General features: G+C 37.5%; 1 protein-coding gene across 1 annotated transcript in view; it reads left to right on the top strand.

Moving 5' to 3' along the window:
- TNFRSF11B (TNF receptor superfamily member 11b) overlaps positions 1-23,438 on the top strand; it is a 29,636-nt gene extending 6,198 nt beyond the window's left edge. Inside the window, exons 2-5 of the mRNA XM_081266577.1 lie at positions 11,752-12,121; positions 18,435-18,626; positions 20,274-20,498; positions 22,232-23,438. Coding sequence (XP_081122703.1) covers positions 11,752-12,121; positions 18,435-18,626; positions 20,274-20,498; positions 22,232-22,620 — 1,176 coding nt within the window. The 3' untranslated portion in view covers positions 22,621-23,438. The remainder of the gene's footprint in view (positions 1-11,751; positions 12,122-18,434; positions 18,627-20,273; positions 20,499-22,231) is intronic.
- The last annotated feature ends 2,173 nt before the right edge of the window (positions 23,439-25,611 follow it).

Raw genomic sequence — 25,611 nt, 5'->3', positions numbered from 1 at the left:
TACCATGAAAATACTCTTAATCCCCTTGAATCATCTTGTTTTAAATTTGTATTTTTATAAAAACTGTATATATGTAAGGTATATAATATAAAGGGTTTGCTAAACATTGTAAAGTGATTACTACCATCTAATTAATGCATCCATCTGCCCAGAAATGTTTTGGACTTATCCTGGTTTTATTCTTGGTCTTGGCCTTGGCCTTGTTCTTGGTCTTATTCATGTGCTTGGTCTTGCTCTTGGCCATGTGTTTTATTGATGAAAAGCAAAACCTTTTTATTACTTTCTTATTTAAAAAACTGTACTTTTTTCCCTTAAAAATATGCATTCAGGACCCTATTCATTATGATTCCTCTCACCATCACTTTGCATCATCACCACCAGAAACAACAAAGTGTAACTTAGGAGTTCAGTTGTAAGCATTGTGACAATACTCTGCAACAGCAAGAGCAGAGGAGAGACAAAGACTTGAATTTCTTAGTCCTGTCTTAGACTTTGAGGGGCAATCAGTGACTCCACTTCTCTGTGTCTTCCAACATAGAGGTGATGTAACAGGTCATATATGAAAGGTATACTTTAGATTTAAATATTTTACATCTGAATTGAAAAATAAAAGATTGGTTTTTACTATTTCCCACCACAATCATGCAAATAAATACCATTTTTTGTATAAAAACATTACTCTATAGAAATGTTTTAAAAATAATCTATTTTGTCAAAATTTCTTCTGCCCCATTAGTTCAATTATAGGAAATTCTGTGGAGGTCAATGAGATCACAAGAGGAATCAGCTTTTGAAATATTACCTACTTTTAGGTAGCATGACTTACATATTTTAGGATCACAAATTGTTCTTTTAAGCCAAAAAACTATTTTCTCATTGTGAAACAAGCTCTTCCTGTCTTTAGCAGGTGTGCATAGAATTTGTTAATATGGGTATTTTTTTTCATATTTCATTTAGTGAAAAGTCAGGTCCAAGACATTCCTTCAGGACTTACTGAAGAGGTATAATTATGGTCACTAGCAGTCTCCTTAGACTCATTGAGCAGAATTTTCTTTGAATTTGTATTCACAAAGAAGTACTTGACAATTGCACACTGCTCTTTGGAATAAATGTCAAACCTTCAGGCATAATAAGCATGATAATAGGTAGCTTGGCAAGACCATTAAAAACTACATTTGAATAATACACCAGACTGATAGACAGAGGACCTCTGCTACCCACACTCTGTTCCTTGCCTCCTCTTTTACTGTCCAGTAAAAAGAAAGAAAAAAATCAAGTAGGCTGGGCTGAATAAATGTGAACTAGAAAGTATTGAGTGATGTTTTGGAGGGGATGGTGTGATATTATTTTCTGCCAATTGTTCTCAATTCTTCTTCCTTCCAGAAACTTGGCAGGATTGTAATTCCCAGTCTTCTCCCTGTGAAGATGCAGTGAGGGAGGATATGAATAGTTCTGGCCAATGACTTGCAACTTAAAAAGATATGTCATTTCCAAATTAGAACACTTAATTGCCCATCTATGCCCTCCAAGGGTTGGGGTTTTTTCTTTGTTTTGTTTTGTTTTGTTGTCCTTTTCTTTTTCCAAAGCAAACTGGCAATTTTTCAGATATTGGTTGCCCTAGGTCCTGGACAGGGGACTTCGCTTAGCGCTATCAGCAGAGACAGTATCATGAGTGAGAAATAAACCTTTGTTGTTGTTATTAAGCCACAGATATTTCAATGTTGTTTATTAGCACAACATAAAACCCAACCAGATATGACTGATTCAAGCAAATCCCCAGCTCTGTCTGCTCATTGAGGGGCATTAATTACAAAGACAATTTAAAATCACAAATGACCTAAATCCATAATTCTAGATTACCAGTTAAAAATTCCTTCCTCATCAAAACCAGTACTAGAAAATTCGTGAAAAAGAAACTCCTCTTTCTTCTATTGCTAAAATTTCAAAATTTTAGGCAACTGAAATTACACACAGGCTAATCTGGGCTGCAAATGAGGAAGCCCAACAGGTACTTAGTAGGAGACTAAATCAAATACCTATTATGTGAGGGTGACCAAACAGAAATCATATTTTTATTTCTTCATGGTTTCTGAGCATTTCTTTGTAAAAGTTGACTCATCTTCATCTACAACTTCTACCCATGTAAGACCAGCCATAAGAAGGAGACCACAAAATAGAAAGATACCAACCATGTTGATAATAGACATCGGATTTGGATATCACAGGTAATTTTTCACTTAATTTTTATAAAAATCCTTGGTGCAGAGATTAGTATCTCTGCTTTGCAGATAAGGAAATAGAGAAGTTAGGCAATTTTCCCCTAAGGTTACTGAGATGACATGTTCTTTCCTACTTCGTCATAGAGTATGCTAATTCTAGTAGCTAAGACCAGTGCAAATTACTCATAAGTCAGAGCCAAGTCTCTGGGTACCTTCAACTCATAGTTCTCTGCATGGAGTTCATGAGGGCCAACTCCTCAGACAAAGTGATTCCAGTATGTTTTCATGTCTTTTTCAATTCCTTCAGCTCTAGGGAGCCATCATACTTTTTTTTCTTTGGCAACCAAATGTCTTGGTTTCCTTACAGGATATGAGTCTTCACCCAGACTCCCTAGGTAACATGGCATGAGGCAAAAAGCTTTAGTAGCTTACGAGAAAGTGCAACCCTGGAGAAGGAAGAGTGAGCATATGATATGTAAGGTAGAAAAGGAGGAAGAGCCAACTCATGGGAGCACACTACTGAGAGCTGCTTGCCCAGCCCCACAGGACCACCTGCAGACAGGATGTGTGAACTACTGCTCTACAGAACAGGAGAAGAAAGAATTATTGTTCATCAGGAAGGATGGATGGATAGACAGATTGATAAAGATAGGATAAAAGAAGATAGATAAATGATAGATCACTCTGAATTATATACTGTGTTACAGTGGATCATGTACCTGTCTATCTCTTTCATAAGACTGAAGATCCCCACAGAGAAAAGTCAGTTGATTTGAATCCCAGCTTGACTATGTGCTACTTCTGTGACCTTTGACTCACCTAACTTCTCTGCGACTCAGTTTCTTCCTCTATGAAGTGGGGCTAGCCACATCCTCATAGAGATAGGTGGAGGGATGGAAGATAACAGGATGTGAAGACTGGGCTTAGTCCAGAGTCTGCTGTCTAACAAGATCATAGTAGACTCACTGTCGTTCACCAAATTATCCAGGACGACAATTGGATATTTCCCACATGGCAGACACACAGGAAATAGTCACATGTTTAATTCATAAGTGGCTTGATTCCATTTTTACTCACCCTTAGCCATATGTTGATTGGACTTTAACAGGTTTTATTAGCAATAGAAAGGTGTGGTGGACTAAAGTTATCTTTAAAGAGATGCACTCGGGGCTGGGGTTGTGGCTCAGTGGTAGAGCGCCTGCATTGCACGTGTGAGGCACTGGGTTCAATCTCAGCACCACATAATGAAATAGAGGCATTGTGTCTATCTACTACTAAAAAAATAAAATAAAATAAATATTTTTTTTAAAAAAAGAGAGAAGCACTAAAGAAATAAAATGGAATTTCAAAACACATTCAGAGGTACCAGCATACTAAAATGTATTGCCAGTGGTGAGCCCCAAGGGATAGAAACTGGATGGGGAATCTTGAGGAAGTGTTGCTGCCTTGTGCTTGTGAAGGGACCTGAAGGAGATCAAGGCACAGGACACCATGGTGTCCAGGTCTGATGTCATGTCTCAAATCTAGTAATAAACAGAAGCCAAAGAAAAGAAATGTTAAGATCCAGGGAATCAAATTATGTGAGATTTCTGTTTATCTACATCATGTTTACCTATATTACAAGTTCTTTCTTCTGAGGGTTTTTTTTTTGCCTTTGTTAATCTATCAAATGTTAATTGTCTATAAAAATCCTCTGAAGCAGCAAAAGCGTCATAAGCAAATCCATTCTGACAATTCTGATTGATTCCCACCCCAAACAAGTTACTGCTAATTAATTTTAAAGCCTTCAGACAACTGCAGGAAACTTCTGAGGGGAACAAAAATTACACTCAAAGTTGAATTTTACCTGGAGACAGTTCTCTATCCCCATGGGAAGCAAAACAGTGTATAATAGGGCCCAGCGATTCAGCTAATAAATCATAATTATTTGTGTTTCTTGTCCCCGTTTGCCTAGGAAAGCTGTTGGCAGGAAATAAGTCCTGTAGAGATGAACAGATTTAATTCACTTGCTCTTATTTTTTTTTTTTTTTACCTAGAGACACAATCCTCAGCCAAACAGCTGGCTATTGTGAACATTATTAAGCAGTAGTAGACCTTCAGGTGGGGAGCTGGCAGCGCTAGATAAACCTCTCAAATGAACTGCCTTTCTTCCACAACCACCTTTAATATTGCAGCCACATAGAAATGGAACAGTCCATCAAAATGCCATGAAAAATGAAAGATGCTTTTAAAAATAGCTTCCTTTAGGCTAATTCTGTCATGCGTTCATTTTACATTAGGAAATTGCAGACTTTGCTCTTGCCCTTGCAAATTCGTCCTTTACATCTCAGATATTTATCTGCATCTGTATGATCCCCAATGATCCTAATTACACATAGTAGGTTTTTAATATAGCTGTTGAGTTAAATAAATTTAATCTGTTTATACTGAATACTTTCTATGTATGCAACCTTATGCTAAGCATTTAAAGAATAGGGAGACAAATGCTATCCTATCGTATCCTAGCCTAGCCTGTCCTATCCTATCCTATCCTATCCTATCTTATCCTATCCTATCCTATCCTATCCTATCCTATCCTATCCTATCCTATCCTATCCTATCCTATCCTATCCTATCCTCTAAGGGAAGCCATGGAACTGCCCAGAATCATTTGACTAGGACTAAGAAAATGACACCACTTGGGAAGACACTGAAAGTAATTCTACCAAGTCAGCTGTGCTTTTTCTGGAGATAATTAAGAACAGGATAATCAACTTACAGTACATTTTAGGTGTGTAACTTCCTACTGATCAAGAAATCTCAAAATGTCTCCAGAGACGGCTCCCTGTCTTTCCAGAAGTCTCTCCCATTTCCCACCTCCTGGGTAATTAGCAAATGTAATAATGTCTCCTGCTTGTTTGGAACTTCCTTCCTTATCATCAATTTCATTTGTCTCCTTACTGGTTTGAAATATGCCAATTGTCTGGGGCTGAGTAACACAAGGATGATTCTCATCAGTGAGCTAGTGAGTGACCTGGGATTACTAAACTAGTGGTAGAATTGCAAATACCAGTTTCCCAGCTGAAAATGCTTTTACTAATTCACACTTTTCAAAAGCCATTATTCATTACTCATTTAGTGTCCTTCTTGAAATTCTCCATGATGTTCCTACATTTTTACCTGCTCTTTTTCATCCAATCTCTCAAATGTTTGCTAAGTCCCAAAGGTTAATGATTTTGTCCTTTTTGCTTGTATGCTATTTCCTTGGGTGATGCTATCCACTTTTTCTTCTCCTAAAGAGATTTATGTGCTTTTAATCCTAAAAGATGTGTCTTCCATTGTATTTCTGCCCCCAAATTCTCATTGCATACATCCATTCATTTGCTAAGTATTATCACTTGAGTCTCAAAGATGGAAATTGTTCCCAACTAAATCCATTATCTCCATAACTTTCTGCTTCTCCTGCTGATAGTAATCAATGGCAACATCTAATGCCTAATCCTTGGAATTCAAAGGCCTGTTCTTCAACTGCTTATTCTAGCACCACCCCCTTTTATCAGCTGACTTACCAGATCTATCCCTTCCTCTCCTTCTCCATTACAGTGCTCCTCACTCGTAATTCCTGACTTCTTTCTCTGTTGAGTCTTTTCTTAGTCTTTATTCTCCTCTCTTCTGCCTCCAGTTGCTTTGCCAGTGAGAAGTTCATGAATATTTTACACCAGCCTGGGCTTTTATATAAATGTTCTTCTTAACTGTATTTCCAGGGCACAGCCATTGTTTCAATAAATATTTGCTGAATTAATGAATAAACTATTTACTTAAGGAATGGAGGGAGGGCAGAGAAGAGAACCTGCACTGTACAACTATTTTTAAAAATTAAATAAACTGATCCTTATGGGAAAATAGTTTGTTTCTAATAATCACTATAATTTATATTACAAGAAATATTTAGGAAATTCAGCATGATATATATTCTGGATGTTTTCTTTCATGGCTAAGATGAACTAGAAAATGGCATGGTTTCCAAACTGACCAAAAGTTTAGCTAACTCTGGATAGTCCTCAAATAGTTCTCTGCGGCAAAGATCATGACGAGGGATCACAAAAGGAACTCCCAAACCAAATGGTTATTTCAGGCTTTGCGTGGGCTCCTTTTAATGAATCTTCCATAAATGGAAACCCACTGGGTCATTCATGGTTCTGCATAGCAGAGAGCAAGCCCTGGCTATGGGATGGGCTGCATTGCGTAATGCAAAAATAAGCTTGCTAGAGGAAGTGTATCCTTTTGTCATTCAGATGCATAAAGCAGTTTAGTGCTCTAATCAAATCACTTTTCATCTGTGAAATTTCCAGCTCAGAAGCTTTGAACAAGACCTAGTCTTAGTACAAAGAGAGAAATGTCATTATTGTCATTATCCGTTCATTTGGACTTCAGAAAGGCTTTGGTTGTTCTTCTAATGCTAGTGGTCTCCTAAGTCTCTGCCCTTGAGTTTGAATGAGCACTAAGCACTTTGAGGTTTACTACTGCACTAGGTGTAAAGGCAACAGTATAAGTGAAAGAGCATTACTTAAATGTTGGAATTTGTCCCTCCACCAAAATAGTTTTATGAGGCATATACTGTAGGTTTGAATTTGGCTGACAGTGATTACTATGACCTAGGACATGTTAATTAACCTTCCTAAGACTTGTGTTTGTAGCTGGTGGAGACTTAGTGATAATAACGGTAAAAAGAATTCTAAAGTGAGTTCTAACCAAAATATTATATGTGCTGCTTATTAGCCCATTGCCTTGCACAGAGAAGATTTAATACATGTATGTTTGAATGGAATAGACAAAATGGAATTTCACCTTCATATTAATGAATTAATGAATAAACTATTTACTTAGTTTTTTTTTCTGCTTACACATACCATTACCATACTGCTCTACTTACTAAATATTACTATTGTCATAAATTTATATGCATTTGGGACCAATAGTTGGACAATCAATTGTAAGGTCAGAGCATTTAATAATAAAGATTATGCACATATATCTGAAATATTTTATTTTTATTTAAAACATTTAAATAAATATTCATCTGTATTTTAAGATATGACCGACTCTTTTATTGGAGTCTCTGTTTGCTAACTAGAGTCTTATGCTGTATTACCTACAAAACCCTCTCTGTGAGTATGGCCCATCTATTCAGTTTTTAAACCTGAAGATACTCGTAAAACTAATTGATTGCATATAATACTTCTTGATGCTTTCCTTATTGTTTTTTTCTAGAATTGTGTTGCTTACTTTAAATTCTGTGGTGGGTTGGTTTTATTATTATTTTTACAGGGTTTTTGTTTGATTGTTTGTGGGAGGGGGCAGTAGTGTTCAACTCATCCCAAAACATTCAATTTACTTTTCATAGAAATATAATTATTTTTTCATCAATGTTTGATACTTTACATATTTAATTGAATTACTTTATTACAGTTATAACTAGCACCCACTAGATCAGCAATAAATATACAAGTGGCTTTTATTAAGCACGAGACTCCTCCAGGAAGATCAAGCACAAGATGCATGCTAGAGTGCAGGCATACTGACCAGCCTGCTGGGACATCAGGTGGTTTTACAGAGGACAGGGAAGGCAGGAGTGAATCTGAAAAGTGAATAGTGGCAAAACTACTTCAGCTGTACAAAGGAGTTTTGTAAATAGAGTGGAGGAAGAAGAATGAAGGGGATGAGACTAAGGCATTTGCTCCCAAGTTCATTGGCTAATTAAATTGCCAAACCAAAGAAAAGAACATGATAGAACGAGCAAAGATTTTAGAGAACAACTGATTCAGCCCAGCCACAATCTTCACTCTCTACAGTCATCTGCTAACATTTGATGGATGAGGGAAGACAGATAGGCTTGAAATAGGAAGTTCTTCAGTTCCCAACATTAAAAATGGAAGACGACGGGGGAGCATGAGGCTATCAGAGAGGCAGCCAAAACTGTCTTTAAGAAGAGATGTGGAAGCTTGGGGAAGAAGTCCTGGGACTAGTCTCATCACCACATAAATAAATAAATATATGGATAGATAGATATATAAAATAAAGGTCCATTGATAGATACACACACACACACACACTATATATATAGTAGAAGATTAGAGGACTTTCAGATTTTCTTCAAGAATGAATGGTTTCCACTAAAGAATGAATAGACAGGGTAAGAGAGGAGGATTAAAAAAAAAAACAGAAAATTTCTACCTTATTCTTTATAAATCAAGGGCAAAACACAAGAAAGAAGGGGCTCTTCTACAGAGAGCACTTTATACTTTTGTAGACACCCTGGTACATGCTGTTGTGGCTGTTCATCAGTGGTTATTTGGAGACTGCATTGCATAAAAATTCATTTTAAAACTCTTATTAGGTTTTAAATATCAGCTGGCAAAAGGAGCTCTAGCCAGTGATATGGTGGTCTGTTCTATATCTTCATTTTCCTTGAGTTTTCAGGAAACTCAGAAGAAAGTGACAGAAAGGACTGAGACAAAGAGCTCTATTAATCTTGCCCATCCTCTCTGTCCAGTAACCAGTTCCAGAAATTCTGTGTGGGAATTGGGGCTAACCGAAGATTGAGACCTAAACATCCAATTCTGGCCACACAGAGTTCTGTCTTTTTACCAAAGTGGAAATTTTTCAAATAAAACACAGAGATCCTATTGAACTCCCTGAAAACAAGCCTGTAATTCCTCAAGACTTTCTGATTTTTAAAAATGTAGATGATGTGTCCATATGGTTGCCTTGGAGAAATACCTTTGCTGCTTACTCTCTAATCCTTAAGTCAAGCTTCTTTATTTATTCTTCTCTGAGCATTTCTCTCATCCCAGCTTCCCTGTATGCGAAAAAAATGGCTACTAATTTCCAAAGCATGGTTTCAGGAAACCAACAATGTCATGTCCAATTACTTAGAAAAATATACATTTTATTAGCATTCTTAGTCACAAAGGTTGAGTTACCCTAATCTGAGAAGCTAGAAACAAGTTTTAGATTTTAGTTTTTGTTTTTTTCAATTTGGGAATATTTGCATAGACTTTACCCGATGAGAACACCTAATTTAAAATTTCAAATCTGAAGTTTTTTTGAGCACCAATATGATGCTTAGAAAGATTGGAATTTTGGAGCATTTCAGATTTTGGACTTCCAGATTGGGAACATAAGCATCATTGTTTGGGATTTCTCATCCCATCCCCATCACTTTTAAGTAAGGGAGAGTCAATACTGATGATCAGATGGAAACACAGGCCATGTTGTAATGGGAACAGCGCAACAATGAGAAGTCAGGCTGGGGAAAATCTTGGGGTTGCAATACACCAGGATGTGGCTCACTTAACTGTAGCCCTTGAGATAAAGGGTCTCTCTGGGTCTCTGAGTCACGCCTCATGAAAGCAGACAGAACTCCAAAAGTGGCTTTCCAGGAAATTTAAAGTAAACAGCAAGAGGATTTTTTTTCTTACTGCTTTCATATGTATTTACAAGTTGTGTAAGGAAAACCTCATTTGATTCCATTGATTATTTTAGAACTATTTGAACTAAATCCACGCATAGGGCCTTAAAAGATGCCTTGTAACATATTCAAATGACCAACCAGAAAGTCTGTCATTTAATCTTGCTTTTTTTTTTCCTTCAAGATAATAAAAAGCCCCCAGGGAAATTCAAGAACAAGCTGTCCCCAGAAACTCCCAGGTCAAGAGGCTGTCTTGCAAAGACTGCTGAAGCAGCCCCAAGTTCTCACTATATTCTGCTTCCTTGTTGTTGTTGTTGTTAGCTGGGACTCCCTTACATCAAATCACTCTTTGAAAATTGCTCCTCGCTAGAAGATCTATGGCCCTGAGTTAGATGTTTTGTTCTTTTCTTCTGGTTTGTCAGCTCATACTAGGTCCAAGCATCCCAGACACCTGCCATGTTCCAGTATGAAATGAATGAAATTACTTACATTAAAATACCTAAATGTTTATGAAAAAGGACACTCTTTACCTGTACTACCTCTAATTCAAAACTGATCGCTGTTTCTTTAGCTTGGCATGCTTTTTCCAGTTCAGGGGGGTTTCTGTGACATTTCCTGAGCTCTGCAAAGAAGTGAGTTTGGAAAAAATTATTGTGTTTGGTTTGCCACCTCCCAAGAGTCTGAAAATAGTCAGTGTTGATTCCTGCACCAAAAACAAACAAGAGAAACCAAACAAGCCACTCCCCCCCCCAAATAATACTGCTTCTTCTCAGTGTGTGTTTCCTGAAATTAGTGTGAAGAATTTCTCCGATGCTCCCTTGAAGCATTGAAGATGCAGAATAACAAAGATAGATGCCCACGTGAAGCTGGTGAAACGCTTTTTCCTGATGACGACTCCTTCCTGCCATTATGTGTGGCAACTTCTGAAACCTTGCCTGCTCCTTGGAAGTTTCCCCAAATAAGGAAAGGGAGTGATTTTATTTTGTAGATATCACTCACCCATGAGAGTCACAAGTGTTGACCCAAATGACCTTTGGAGAAAATGTCAACCTCAAAATTCCAGTGGATGCTGAGCTTATGGAGACAGTAGTCATGTTGGACTCACCAGCACATTCCTGGTGCTTGACTCCTAATGGATCATCATTGAATGAATGAGGACTGTGGGTGTGATCGTGTATCTTCACACAACACTGACTCTTGACTTTATTGCTCATCATAAAGTCTTATAATAGGAAAACAAAGAGATATCATCTAGTCTTCAATATGACTATTGTGATCACCCCACTTAGAAATTAAGATCTTCTCACCTTATCCTCCCAGTTTACCTGATTTTTTCTTTTTTGTTACAATACTTCTATTAATAAATTATTTATCTACAGTGTATTTTCTTAATACTCCAATTGGATAGTAAATGTCTCAAGGGTAGAACTTCTTGCCTATTTTAGTCAGGATTGTATTCTAGGTAGTCAGAAACAGAGTTTGGAACATATTAAGGACTCAATAACTAATTGTCCAATCAATAAATGAAAGAATAATTATTAGTATGTCCTCTGTGCATTAGAATCACTCTAGGAGTTGTGGGGAGTTTTTCTTTTCTTTTCTTCCTTTTTTTGCTCCCCTGGCCCAGCTCCACACTGATGAACGCTAAGGGCTTAAGGCTATGAATCCCAGGAGCCTACATTTTTAGTAAGGAGTCTAGGTGATTTGATTTCAGCTATTCTGGGAGCCACCAGTTCATCCACTCACTAATCTAGAGAAAGTCCTGAATCCCAGGTTTTTTCAAGTCACATGGTTATATAGCAAGTTATCAAAGTGTAAGTTGTATTCTGATAAACTTTCTGTTTCAGTCATCTATGAGCCTGGATTTACTTACTATATTTATTGCTCTCCACATTCATGGTCTTTGAGTTTCAGCCACTGAAAGCAAAAATTATGGCTTCTAAACTTACTTTGTGGCCATCTCAAGAGACAAGAAGGGCCTTAAGCTTAAGTACTAAGGGACTTTTTGAATCTAATGCTGCCTTTGCATAGAACAACCTTATTTCCATGCTAAATTGCCACTATGTCTCTTTCTCCTTCTAGTTCCTGGACATCTCTATTAAATGGACCACCCAGGAAACTTTTCCTCCAAAGTACCTTCATTATGATCCAGAAACCTCTCGCCAGCTCATGTGTGACAAATGTCCTCCTGGCACCTACCTAAAGCAACACTGTACTGCGAGGCGGAAGACCGTGTGCACCCCTTGCCCTGACCACTACTACACAGACAGCTGGCACACCAGTGACGAGTGTCTGTACTGCAGCTCAGTGTGCAAGGAGCTGCAGTATGTCAGACAGGAGTGCAATCGCACCCACAACCGTGTGTGCGAGTGTGAGGAAGGGCGCTACCTCGAGGTAGAGTTCTGCTTGAAGCACAGGAGCTGTCCCCCTGGATTTGGAGTGGTGCAAGCTGGTACGTATCTGCTTCCAACATGCAGAAAAACAGGATTGTGCCAAGCTAGATAGTAGTGAAACATTTGAGGGACACCTTAGTCCTGATGATAGCTACAGGATGGCAAATTGCAAAGGTAATGGAACATGCTGGGTATATACTATGTATCTGGATTGCTTCCAAGGCCCTTTCTCTGAGGAATACTTTGCCTCTGCAGGGTAATTTAGTGAGGGATCTCAAATGCAGCAAATTGCTCCCTAATGAGATGCATGATGGATTGCCCTTTTTTAAAGGAACATGCTCTAAGTCGCACCAATGATAGTGGCTATAGACCTTCACTTCAGCATGGACATCTTAAGATTGAAGTGCTTTTTGACAAACATCAGAAATGTTAATTGATACCAAGAGAGTAATTATGCTGATATTAATGAGGCTCTAGAGTGCTAACAATGAGCAGTTATAATTAATTATGTAAAAAATGAAATGGTTAGGGGAAATGCATTTAATTATTAAAAATGAAGCTAGTTCTTTCTCTAGCACCCTAGTGGAGTATCTGGAAGGATAAACACTCTAGCAGCCTCCTTAAACAGCTTATTCTTTATGTTACACAAAACAGATGTCAAGCCCAGTGGAAGCTTTAACCATGAACAAAATGCTTTCCCTTTCTGCATTTCCAGCAGCATAGGTTAGGGCCAGTGTGCACAAACTCTGTTAAATCTGCAGCCTCAAATTCTTTTTTCTATTCATGCACAAACCTTCCATGTAGATAAAAACTTCCTCATGGTTTGGAAAAATCAAGAGTATTCACTTACTCAGCTGGAAGAAGGAGTAATCTGCATAGATTACTGAAATAGTGTTTCTCAACTTCAGCACCATTGACATTGGGGCTGGGGGATTCTTCCTTGTGGGCAGCGGTCCTGTGTACTGTAGGGTATTCAGTAGCAACCCTGGCCTCTACCACAGGGTGTCAATAGCAGTCTTGCCACCATGGAGGCAACCAAAAATGTCTCTAGACATTGTCACAAGTCCTCTAGCTAGCAAAACACCCCTGGTCAAGAACCACTGGACTAGTGGATGCTAATTATATGTAACCATTTTAATTTTTAAAAGTGAAATCCAAGCAACCTGGGAGGCAGGAGAATAATGAGTTCAAGATCAGCCTCAGCAATTTAGCAAGAGCCTCAGAAACTTAGTGAAACCTTATCTCAAAATAAAAAATAAAAAAGAACTGAGGAATGTAAGTCAGTAATAACGGACCCCTTGGTTCAATCTCTGTACATGCTTGCGTGCGCATGCGCGCGCACACACACACACACACACACACACACACACACACACACACACCTACACCCACACACAGGTAATAATACATAAAGTCAATTGTTAGATGACAAATACTTTAGGTCTAAATGCATTCAAAAGGAATATCCCAAAATTGAAATCTAGTCAGTCTAAGTAGTGAAACTTAAAAAAAATTAATCAGAGAAACTTAAAAAAAATAATCAAATTGCATCAAGAACCCTAAAATGCCTCCAGTATGAGTATCTGAGTGAGGAACTAGTAACATTTTCTACTTTTTACTGAGTGATATTTGGGACTCAAATGCTAAACCAAATTGTGGAGTGAGGGAAGCCCACCCCACTAAACCAAATGCATTTCATTCAGTGCAGTAAGTAGTTTATGCAAAATAATTAAGCATGGTCTATGCAGCTTAGAAACTGGAAAATTCTGAAAAATAATGGAAATGGCAAAAGAGGCTTCATATGCATGAAAGTCTGAATGTAGAATGAAGTACATAGGCAACCAGGAGACTTAGGACAAAGGTACATGTTTTATTCTGTGGCACCACAGTGGGGTTTACTTATCTCTTCCGCCTAAAAATCCACATAAAAAATAAAAGCTTTCCAGCCCAAGGACAAAGAAGCATTATGTGCTGTTACTTTTTAAAGTATTTAATAACCATCCATTTGTTGTTGCTGCTGCTTTTAAGTCAGATTTTCTTTTCTCCCATTTTATTTACACCTTTCTATCTTCTAGTTGGCCTTCTGATTTCCTATGAGATTACCTATGGTTAGCATGGTGAATTATTAACTGTAAAACCATACTCTTTTCATCATATAATATTTCATATTTTGCCTTACAGGTTTTAATTCTCATATTTCCAATATATTAATAAGGCAGAATCATTACTAGATGAGTAAATCTTTTTATATATAAAAAGTTCTACCAGTTATAAAGAGGGAAGTCCTGTCTAGAAAGATCATTAGAGATCCCTCTACACATAAAGCATTAGTTATACCATTCTTCAGTCCTTTGGTTAAAGAACTTAAAGACTAACTTACCTAAAATACTATCTCATACACATGATCTTCTCATTAAGATGCACAAAAAGACCTAAATATGTATCCAAAGAATAGCAAGATTCTTCTTTGTGTAGAACCTGTGGGAGTTGGCAAAAGGATACTTGGGTCGATATACCCAATTCATTTATTCCTAGTGAATTAGCAATGAATGAATGTCCTGAAATTCTTGCTCAAATATCTCTGCTTATGATATTGTACAATTTGGGGTAGAATTGGATTCCATTAACTTACCTTGACATTATAAAAGCTATCTATGCTAAGCCTCAGGCTAGCATCATTCTGAATGGAGAAAAGTTGAAGGCATTCCCTCTAAAATCTGGAACAAGACAGGGATGCCCTCTCTCACCACTTCTATTTAATTTAGTTCTTGAAATACTAGCCAGAGCAATTAGACAGACAAAAGAAATTAAAGGCATAAAAATAGGAAAAGAAGAACTTAAATTATCACTATTTGCGGACGACATGATTCTATACCTAGAAGACCCAAAAGGATCTACAAAGAAACTACTAGAACTAATAAATGAATTCAGCAAAGTGGCAGGATATAAAATCAACACGCATAAATCAAAGGCATTTCTGTATATCAGCGACAAAAGTTCTGAAACGGAAATGAGGAAAAACACTCCATTCACAATATCCTCAAAAAAAATAAAATACTTGGGAATCAACCTAACAAAAGAGGTGAAAGATTTATATAATGAAAACTACAGAACCCTAAAGAGAGAAGTAGAAGAAGATCTTAGAAGATGGAACAATATACCCTGTTCATGGATAGGCAGAACTAACATTATCAAAATGGCGATATTACCAAAAGTTCTCTATAGGTTTAATGCAATGCCAATCAAAATCCCAACGGCATTTCTTGTAGAAATAGATAAAGCAATCATGAAATTCATATGGAAAAATAAAAGACCCAGAGTAGCAAAAGCAATTCTAAGCAGGAAGTGTGAATCAGGCGGTATAGCAATACCAGATTTCAAACTATATTACAGAGCAATAGTGACAAAAACAGCATGGTACTGGTACCAAAACAGGCGGGTGGACCAATGGTATAGAATAGAGGACACAGAGACTAATCCACAAAGTTACAACTATCTTATATTTGATAAAGGGGCTAAAAGCATGCAATGGAGGAAGGATAGCATCTTCAACAAATGGTGTTGGGAAAACTGGAAATCCATATGCAACAAAATGAAACTGAATCCCTTTCTCTCGCCATGCACAAAAGTTAACTCAAAATGGATCAAGGAGCTTGATATCAAATCAGAGACTCTGCATCTGATAGAAGAAAAAGTTGGCTCCGATCTACATATTGTGGGGTCGAGCTCCAAATTCCTTAATAGGACACCCATAGCACAAGAGTTAATAACAAGAATCAAGAAATGGGACTTACTTAAACTAAAAAGTTTTTTCTCAGCAAGAGAAACAATAAGAGAGGTAAATAGGGAGCCCACATCCTGGGAACAAATTTTTACTCCTCACACTTCAGATAGAGCCCTAATATCCAGAGTATACAAAGAACTCAAAAAATTAGACAATAAGAAAACAAATAACCCAATCAACAAATGGGCCAAGGACCTGAACAGACACTTCTCAGAGGAGGATATACAATCAATCAACAAGTACATTAAAAAATGCTCACCATCTCTAGCAGTCAAAGAAATGCAAATCAAATCCACCCTAAGATACCATCTCACTCCAGTAAGATTGGGAGCCACTATGAAGTCAAACAACAACAAGTGCTGGCGAGGATGTGGAGAAAAGGGTACACTTGTACATTGCTGGTGGGACTGCAAATTGGTGCGGCCAATTTGGAAAGCAGTATGGAGATTCCTGGGAAAGCTGGGAATGGAACCACCATTTGACCCTGCTATTGCCCTTCTCGGACTATACCCTGAAGACCTTAAAAGAGCATGCTACAGGGATACTGCCACATCAATGTTCATAGCAGCACAATTCACAATAGCTAGACTGTGGAACCAACCCAGATGCCCTTCAATAGATGAATGGATAAAAAAAATGTGGCATTTATACACCATGGAATATTACGCAGCACTAAAAAATGACAAAATCATGGAATTTGCAGGGAAATGGATGGCACTAGAGCAGATTATGCTTAGTGAAGCTAGCCAATCCCTAAAAAACAAATACCAAATGTCTTCTTTGATATAATGAGAACAACTATGAACAGAGTAGGGAGGAAGAGCAGGAAGAAAAGATTAACTTTAAACAGAGACATGAGATGGGAAGGAAAGAGAGAGAAAAGGGAAATTGCATGGAAATGAAGGGAGACCCTCATTGCTATACAAAATTACATATAAGAGGTTGTGAGGGGAATGGGAAAATAAACAAGGAGAGAAATGAATTACAGTAGATGGGGTAGAGAGAGAAGATGTGAGGGATGGGGAGGGGGGATAGTAGGGGAGAGGAAAGGTAGCAGAATACAACAGTTACTAATAGGGCATTATGTAAAATTGTGGATGTGTAACCGACGTGATTCTGCAATCTGCATTTGGGGTAAAATTGGGAGTTCATAATCCACTTCAATCTAACGTATGAAATATGATATGTCAAGAGCTTTGTAATGTTGTGAACAACCAATAAAAAAATAAATAAATAAACTACAAGAACTAAAAAAAAAAAAGAATTGGATTCCATTTAAGAAAAAGCATATAGTAAGAAAGTACATTAAAAAAAATAAAAATAAAAACCTCCTTGCTTTGTTAGCTGGTTCTTAAGATAATGATAATGTCACTACAATGCTGAAAATAGCATTTAATATGTGAAGGTTTCAGGCTGTTGTGGTCTCTCTTCTCTCTCTCTCTCTCTCTCTCTCTCTCTCTCTCTCTCTCTATCTATCTATCTCTATCTCCCTCGGGTTTCTGCCAGTCCTTGGTCATTTTTATAGGTCAATGAATCATCAATCTTTTAGAAAGGGACAAGAGATAAAACTAGAACCAATCCATTTGGCTCCTCTTTTTTTTTTTTCCTTTCGTTTGGTAAACAAAATATAATGAAGTAAGAGGTTGAAATTTTTAATAAATGAAGTTTAATAACTTTCTGTAGCTTTCATTTGTCTCTTTTGCATTTGTTATCTCCCATAAGCCAGAATTGGCCTGTAAAATCTACATTTGAATACCCACGTCTAAATTGTTCAACTAGCTTACACTAGATGGAGATATTTTCATATGCAAATACACTATAATGTCAGATCTATCCATGCATAATAGAGTCAAGGGTTTGAAGTTACTTAGCTTTCACAGCTACTTTGGTTGCTGACTGGTTCATATACTCTGATTAGCCATGTCTCCAAATTTATCAAATACCTCACCACAATAAAGTCAGATTACTCTTGTGATTCGCTGCAGGCTTACGTTTTTGAGTCAGCGGCCAACTTTACTGCCACTTTCAGAAGTTTATTGTAACATTGTAAATTTTTACTTCTCAAGGTTAGTACGCTTACGAGTTGCTTTGCAATTAGGATTCAGGAAAGAAAGAACTTCAGTAGGAACTGATTGGAATTTAATGAGGCAACCTTCAGTGGGTGCTGATTTCGAAGGATGGTGTTACAGCAGACACATGGCAGTTACCTTGATGATATTCCAGGAATAATTGTGTGAAGAATGCAGTTGACAGCCCACCTTCCTGCCATCCAGCAGAGGCAGGACTAATGAACACCCTTCCCTCCTCTCCTTTCCTCTCACATTTCAGGATCATTTTGTAGGTAACAGCAAAACAAACTTGCATTTGTATTAGGAGAAGGGGAGCCTGCCTAAGGGGCTGACTGTAGAAGTTTTGTTCTCTCTGTCTAATGAAGTGAAAAATGAAAATGCCTAAAGTTTTATGCAACATAATACATAATAGTAGCAGTAAAAACCAAGTGAGAAGTCTTTCCAGAACTGTTTTAAGAGAGTATCTGCTGTGAAAGTATTTGAGAAGAAGGTGCTAAATCGCTTGGTGTTTTTTTCTAGGAACCCCGGAGCAAAATACGGTTTGCAAAAGATGTCCAGATGGGTTCTTCTCCAATGAGACGTCCTCTAAAGCTCCCTGTAGAAAACACACAAACTGCAGCATATTTGATCTCTTGCTAACTCAGAAAGGAAACGCGACGCATGACAATGTATGTTCTGCAAACAAGGAATCGACTCAAAAATGTGGAATAGGTAATGACATTCCAAACTCTGCCTTTGTCTCATTTTCGCTGTCATCTCTCTCTGAATGGAACACAACAGACTCTGGCCAAGTTCTTAGTCACATTTTCCCTGTCTTGATTCTTAACCAGTTTAACATCTGCTAAAGCCACAACTCAGAATCTCTGAAAAAGTCCTCATCTTCTCACAGATAACACCCCAAACCCTGACTTTCTCCACTTCTTTTCACATTCAAATTCAGTGTTATTCATGGGTGGTGTCAAGTTTGTTACTTGAGGTCAAATTAGCAGAGTTCAAATTGTAGAATTTATGGACATTTTATCACGTTCTAGAATGACTGTTTTATTAGCTAAATTATAATTGGCAACCAAGAAGCAAGATGACATAAGCTGACAACAAATTAGAACGTATACTTGGCTTTGTCACCAATGGATTTAGACAGTTTAGTTCATGAAGTTCCAAATTCCTCTGGTGGTTCTAAACTCTTTGAGCCTGCCTCATGTTGTTGATGACATTAATCGGACTGGAGTATGCCCTCACCCTGTCACCCAACCCCTAGACTACAATCAGACCTTCCCTGGAGGATATGTCAAACCAAGGGTGATCTGTCTTTGTGCATTAATCAAACAATAGCATGAACCAGCTTGACTGTCCCCAAATGTCTTTCTGAAATGCATAGAAGTATTTAAAGCATAGGAATGTGGGTTGATGCATTCACCATTCCAACCAAGTTTCCACATTTCTTCACTATGTTGTTGATTTCTTAGACAAGTTCTCTAACCTCTCTGCTTTCTCATCTAATAATTGAAATAAGGCAAGAGATAATAAAAAGATTGACTCCTAACTTAAGCAATCTCTTTAATTTATTTAGTTCATTTTAATTTTATTTTTGTCATTAATGGAGCACTTACTATTTGCTAAGTACTTTGCTATATAGACTTTAAGATTTACAGAAACTTAGTGAATGATAGGTGTGAATATCAGAGTCAGGTTCAGATGTAGGTCTGATGAATCTAAAAACAAGTTCCCAATCCCTTTAATATATTGACCCTAACCAAATACTTAGGCCATCACAACCCTTTACTGAATGACATATTTTTTTTAGGTTTGATTATTTTTTTTCAGTTAATGCATGCTATTTTATATGTGTCAGACTGGGGATTGAGCTCAGGGTCCTGAACATACTAGGCAAGTGCTTTACCACTTGAGCCACACCCATATCCCTCAATGCATACTTAGAAATCTATCTCTGGTCTTGTTTCCACAGGTAAACTGCATGTTTATATATGTATATATTCATGCTCCTTACAGTCAGTGATCATATTGGTTTTGACACTGATCTTGAAGGAAATAAACCTTTGAATGTTAATATTTATATCAAATTATAGAATCTTGTCAAAATATGCAATTTATTTGTAGCTATTTACATTCTTATTTAACATTTATTAAACCTCCCCTCACCCCAAATGCCCATAAAAAAACATTAGAGAGCACGTAATTTCAGTAAGACTCTATCTCTAAGAGCATCAAACTTTGCATTCTAGCATATTGTATCTTGGAAAACACCATTTGCTGCTTTTTGTTTGTTTGTTTTTATTCAAAATACTTCCAGAAACCAAATCTTTGAGTAAAGCTTTTTGGTTTCCTTACCTTCTTTAGATGTCACCCTGTGTGAAGAGGCATTCTTCAGGTTTGCTGTTCCTACGAAATTTACCCCTAATTGGCTCAGCATCCTAGTAGACAATTTGCCAGGAACCAAAGTAAATGCGGAAAGCGTTGAGAGGATAAAGCGGCGGCACAGCTCACAAGAACAAACTTTCCAACTGCTGAAGTTATGGAAGCATCAAAACAAAGACCAAGATATGGTCAAGAAGATCATCCAAGGTGTGTACACCTGAGATGGGAGCTCAGTCAGAAATCAAAGATATTGAGTTGTCATAAAACAGGAGCAAGATCACATGCCTGCATAGTTGTGCATGATGTTTCCTTTAAAGAATCAGAGTTGGACTGAACAGGTTTTCAAGTGACAATGTAGATGCTATTCCTATAGCAGTTGTGTAAGGTTTTATTCTTGCCCCTGCTCCCAATTTCTCTTTAAAGTGCATGGGATACTCCAAAAGGACCAGACCTTAGGGAATCTGCTTGCAGATCCTTTAGCTATTAGCTTCCCTGCATGCCTAGGAGAAGGTCTTTAGCCACTTTGGATCTTGTCTCACATTTCCACCAAGAAGCTATGCTCTGTGTATTTGGCAGTTCTCTCCAGAGAGATGCTACTGTCTTCTGTGGACCCTCCCATTCATTCTCACCACGTGGCCTGTATTAAAATCGCCATTTAAATGGCATGTATAGCGAGGATTCATAAGATAGTGTGAAAAGTGCTTGAGCACTTTTTTTTTTCCTTGGGAAAAAAATGGTTAAGACCACATACTCTAATGTTATTTTAGAGGTTTCCAAAGAATCTCCTTTAGAAATGAATGCTGTGTTAGAGAAAGAGAGAGGGGGGGGGAGAGAGAGAGAGAGAGAGAGAGAGAGAGAGAGAGAGAGAGAAATTGAGATAAAGGAGGAGAGAGAAAGAACCTGTTATGTGATGGAAAACACAAAGAATGTGATAGAAAATGCAAAGAGAGGAAATCTCTGTGGACTATAACCTTGTGTGGACTGTCAGCCTTAGGATATACAAGGAAAGAGTTTCATCTTCAACTATCATTGGGAGGACATGTCAGAAAAATGAGGGTGGTTTTCCTAAAGCAGACAATGCCAATAAGAAATTCATTCTGTCTTCACTCATAGTCAAATGACTGAGCTTTCCTACACCATCCTGAAAACCTCAAACATCTGGAACCAGAGCAGTGGATTTTAGGAGACTAACACATTTGAGAGTTGAATACTTTTGCTTAGGCAAAGAGCTATCTTTTCTTCTGTTTTTGGCAAAACAAAAGTGTTCTTTGAACATATAATTAGCCCTGAAGTCGAAAGAACAGGAAATAGAGAATTAGAAACTGTTAGAATTGGAAGGGACCAAATTCCCTATTTTATAAATGAGTATATTTCAACTCCCAAAAGATGAACTGAGTTTTCTTGCCTTCAGGCTCACAGATAATAAATGAGGAATGTCATTAATAGGAATATTAGTTACTGCCTTATGTTTATGCCCAACTCCCTGCTGAAATATCCTCTGGATGTGTGTATCCTCCAGTTCTTTGGACTCACACTCTTCAAAGAGTGCCCATATCAGTGATTGACTAGAGAAATTTATGTTACAACACAGCGAACCTGGCTTTCTTTATTTTCTGAACTGTTATGATCTCAAACTGATCATAGAAAACTGAGAGCGATGTGTCTTTAATTCTCTATTAATTTTCAAAATTAGGGGCTCTCACAAAGTTGTATTGGGTGCCTAAAATATATAGCATCTTATTATAGCATGAAATAATATTTATCTTAGTTCTCAGAAATAACTAGTGTCACTTAAGTCACCTGAAAATAAAGGGGGGGGGAAAGTTTAAAAATTATGAAATTCTGCAAGAACCTTTTGCCTCAGTCTGTTTTTTTTTTTTTGATGGCATTATATGAATATAAATGATGTGAAGATCCCTTTGGGCTTTTGCTTTATGCAGATATTGACCTCTGTGAAAATGGTGTGCAGCGGCACATTGGGCACGCAAACCTCACCTTTGAGCAGCTTCGCAGCTTGATGGAAAGCTTACCGGGGAAGAAAGTTGGAATAGAAGACATCGAAAGAACAAGAAAGACATGCAAATCAAGTGAGCAACTCCTGAAGCTGCTCAGCTTATGGCGAATAAAAAATGGCGACCAGGACACCTTGAAGGGCCTGATGCATGCGCTCAAGCTCTTGAAAACATACCACTTCCCCAAAACTGTCACACACAGCCTGAAGAAGTCCATCCGGTTCCTTCACAGCTTCACGATGTACAGATTATACCAGAAGCTATTTTTAGAAATGATAGGCAACCAAGTCCAATCAGGAAAAATAAGCTGCTTATAACCGGACTCACAATGGGCCAGATCTGATGGATAAGTAGACTGTTTCTCAGGCATTGAAGGGGTACAGTGATTTCTTTCTCATCACTAATGGCTAATTTTGCCACAGGGCACTAAAAGCAACTATGATGTAAAGAAAGAACTAATGTCTCCTGAAAACTTCCCCAATAAACCCCAAATAATTGATCCAACTGTCAGGACTGGCCCAGTGTCCACTGACTGTATGTTCCCATGTTACTGCTTACAGTAATTTAACTGGAAATAATAATAAAAACTAGACTCCACTGTGCCTTTCTAAATATGGGAATGTCTAACTTAAGTAGCTTTGAGATTTCAGCTGTGCTATGGGCTTTTATTAGAAAGCCACATTATTGTTGTTTTATTTTGTTTCATTTGCAAAAGTTACTAATATATCTGTAACACTATTCCAGTATTGCTATTTATATTCATTCAGATATAAGATTTGTACATATTATCGTCCTAGAAAGAAATGGTATAAGACTTAATTTAGAAATAAAAAACTATATTCTGTTTATTATTATGAAAGATGAAAGAGATAAAATATATATTTTTAATGGAAAGTTTGTAGGGTTTTCTAATAGGTGTTGCCATTTTTTCCTGTGTGGAGTGTTTTTGTGATATAATTTTATCTGTATAAGCTGTAATATCATTTTATCGAAAATGTATTACTTAGTCAATTGTTTAATGTTGGGAAGTGTGTGAATTATAAATGATCTGAATATTAGAAGCTCTGAGAAATTGAATGTACCTTATTTAAGAGATTTTATGGTTTTACTATATAAACATCATTAAAGTTTTCCAAGTATTTTTTACTGCTTTTCCTCTTGTTTGTATTTGAATGGGACCTTATAATGGGGCCTGAACTCTTGATTTCTCTATTTCTCTTTCATCACAGGAATATTTGGGAATTGTTAAAAATGGAGATTCCAGGTCAATCTGCTGAAAATTTCAGGGGATGAGGGCAGAAGCCTGTGTTTTTAAGGAGCTCCAAAGTAATTTTTTTTTAACACTACAATTGGATAATTTCAGAAGTCAGGCTTAGTAAACAGGTGGTACAAGCTACTTATAATTGCTGCTACAAACTTTGAGGGGCCAAACTAGTAAGTTCTTCCAGTTGAAAATAATAGAAACTGGCACTAATTAATTTGAGAAAAAGAAGAAATTAATTGGAAGGATGGTTTGTTGTTTGGGTTGAATAATGGTCCCCTAAATTTATGTCATCACAAGAACCTGTGAATGTTACTTTATCAAAAAAAAAAAAGATTCTGTAGATGAATTAATATATGCATTTTTAAGATGAAGAAATCATCCTCTTTTATCCAAGTGGGCCGTGAATCCAATGACAGTTGTCTTTATAAGAGACAAATAGTGGACAGACAGAAGAGGAAGAGATGATGTAGATGGAGACAGAATTGGAAGTGACTTCCAAAGTCAAGGGGTCAGAGGTGGGTTGACCCTCAGCACCTCTATAGGGAGCAGAGCCCTGCTGACCCCTTGATTTTGGGATTTCTGGCCTCCAACTGTGAGTATAAATTACTATGTTTCAAGCCATCCAGTTCATGGGAAATTTCTACAACAGCCACAGGAAACCAATGTAGGTGGCATCCAAGCTTCAGAAGGCACAGATGAAAGACAACCCTGGGTCCCTTGGAGGCCAAATTTCCCACTCTTTCTCCTAATTTCATATCTCTATATCCTTCACTTTGAAGTTTCAAATTCCTAGGAGACAGACTTGGATTATTTTAGGTTGGGTTTGTTGTAAAGACAAGGAGTCTGTCTTTAAGTTTCAATTCCCAAGAAGGAGATTCCCCTGTGATCAGAGTCCACTACATCCTGCCCTTTCCTGCTCTGTCTCCTCTTCTCTCACTTTACCATGACCTTAGGATATAGGTATGATGCAGATCAACCCTGTTTATGAAATCAGATCAGTTATGGCCACCTTCACAGAAGGGCATCATGCTGGGGAAATAAAAAGCAAAGGTGTAGTCAAGAGACTCAAACCTGGGAACCAGCATTCCAGGGTCACCATCCTTGATGGGGAGAAGGTGTGTCCATTAAATGCCGAAGGTTTAAGCAGGAGGCCAGGGGCTTCCTCACAGTTTCCCTGCAGAAGCCCCAGTTCGTCCACTAAAGTTTCCCTTTTCAGAAACTGCAATGACTATACCTGTTAGCAAGATTTAAGAAATGTGTGAAAGTTCATAGCAACAAGGCTAAATTTCTCAAATTCTTACTTATTTGGCCTCTCTATAGACTCATTTGGGATCTCAAGCTTCTCTTCAAGGGAGATAAAATACACAAAAGACATGTCTCACTTTTTAAAACTTTTAATATGAAATAATTTTTCTTCCTACAGCCCCCTAATGAGATATTTTTCACTTCATTAGAAAATAGTATTTAAAAACCAAGATCTTTGCTACTGAAGTATCATTCCTTCTAGGCCTTCTTAGTGAAAAAAGCTATGAAAATATGCATCTATATTAATTCATAGATGCATATGTATGAACACATATATGTATAAGTGTGTAAATATGATGTATGTGTGCAAATATCTATGTGTGAATACAGGTACATATAAGCACACACACATATGCATGTGTGTATACATGTTTGTACATACATGTGTATGTTGTATGTGCATACATGTGAATACACATGTGCGTGCATATATACACTTGCATGCATGACTGTGTGTGTATGCATGCATTTCTATGTGCACATGTGTGCATATGCAGTGTTTTTAGTCAGCTTTTTTGATGTTTCGACTAAAAGATCTGACCAGAACAATTTTAGGGCAGGAAGAGCTTATTTGAGGTCCATAGAAGGCCAGCTCCATTCCTCAGGGCTCCAGGTAAGGCAGAACATCATATCGGAAGAGTGTGGCAAAGGGAAATAGATCACATGTTGATCAGAAAGCAAACAGAGAGAGAGATTTCACTCTTCAGATACAAAATGTATACCCCATAGCCACACCCAA

The sequence above is a fragment of the Spermophilus citellus genome (assembly GCF_964194105.1).
Source record: "Spermophilus citellus genome assembly, chromosome: 14".
NCBI lineage: Eukaryota > Metazoa > Chordata > Mammalia > Rodentia > Sciuridae > Spermophilus > Spermophilus citellus.
This window is presented reverse-complemented; position numbering and strand designations above follow the sequence as displayed.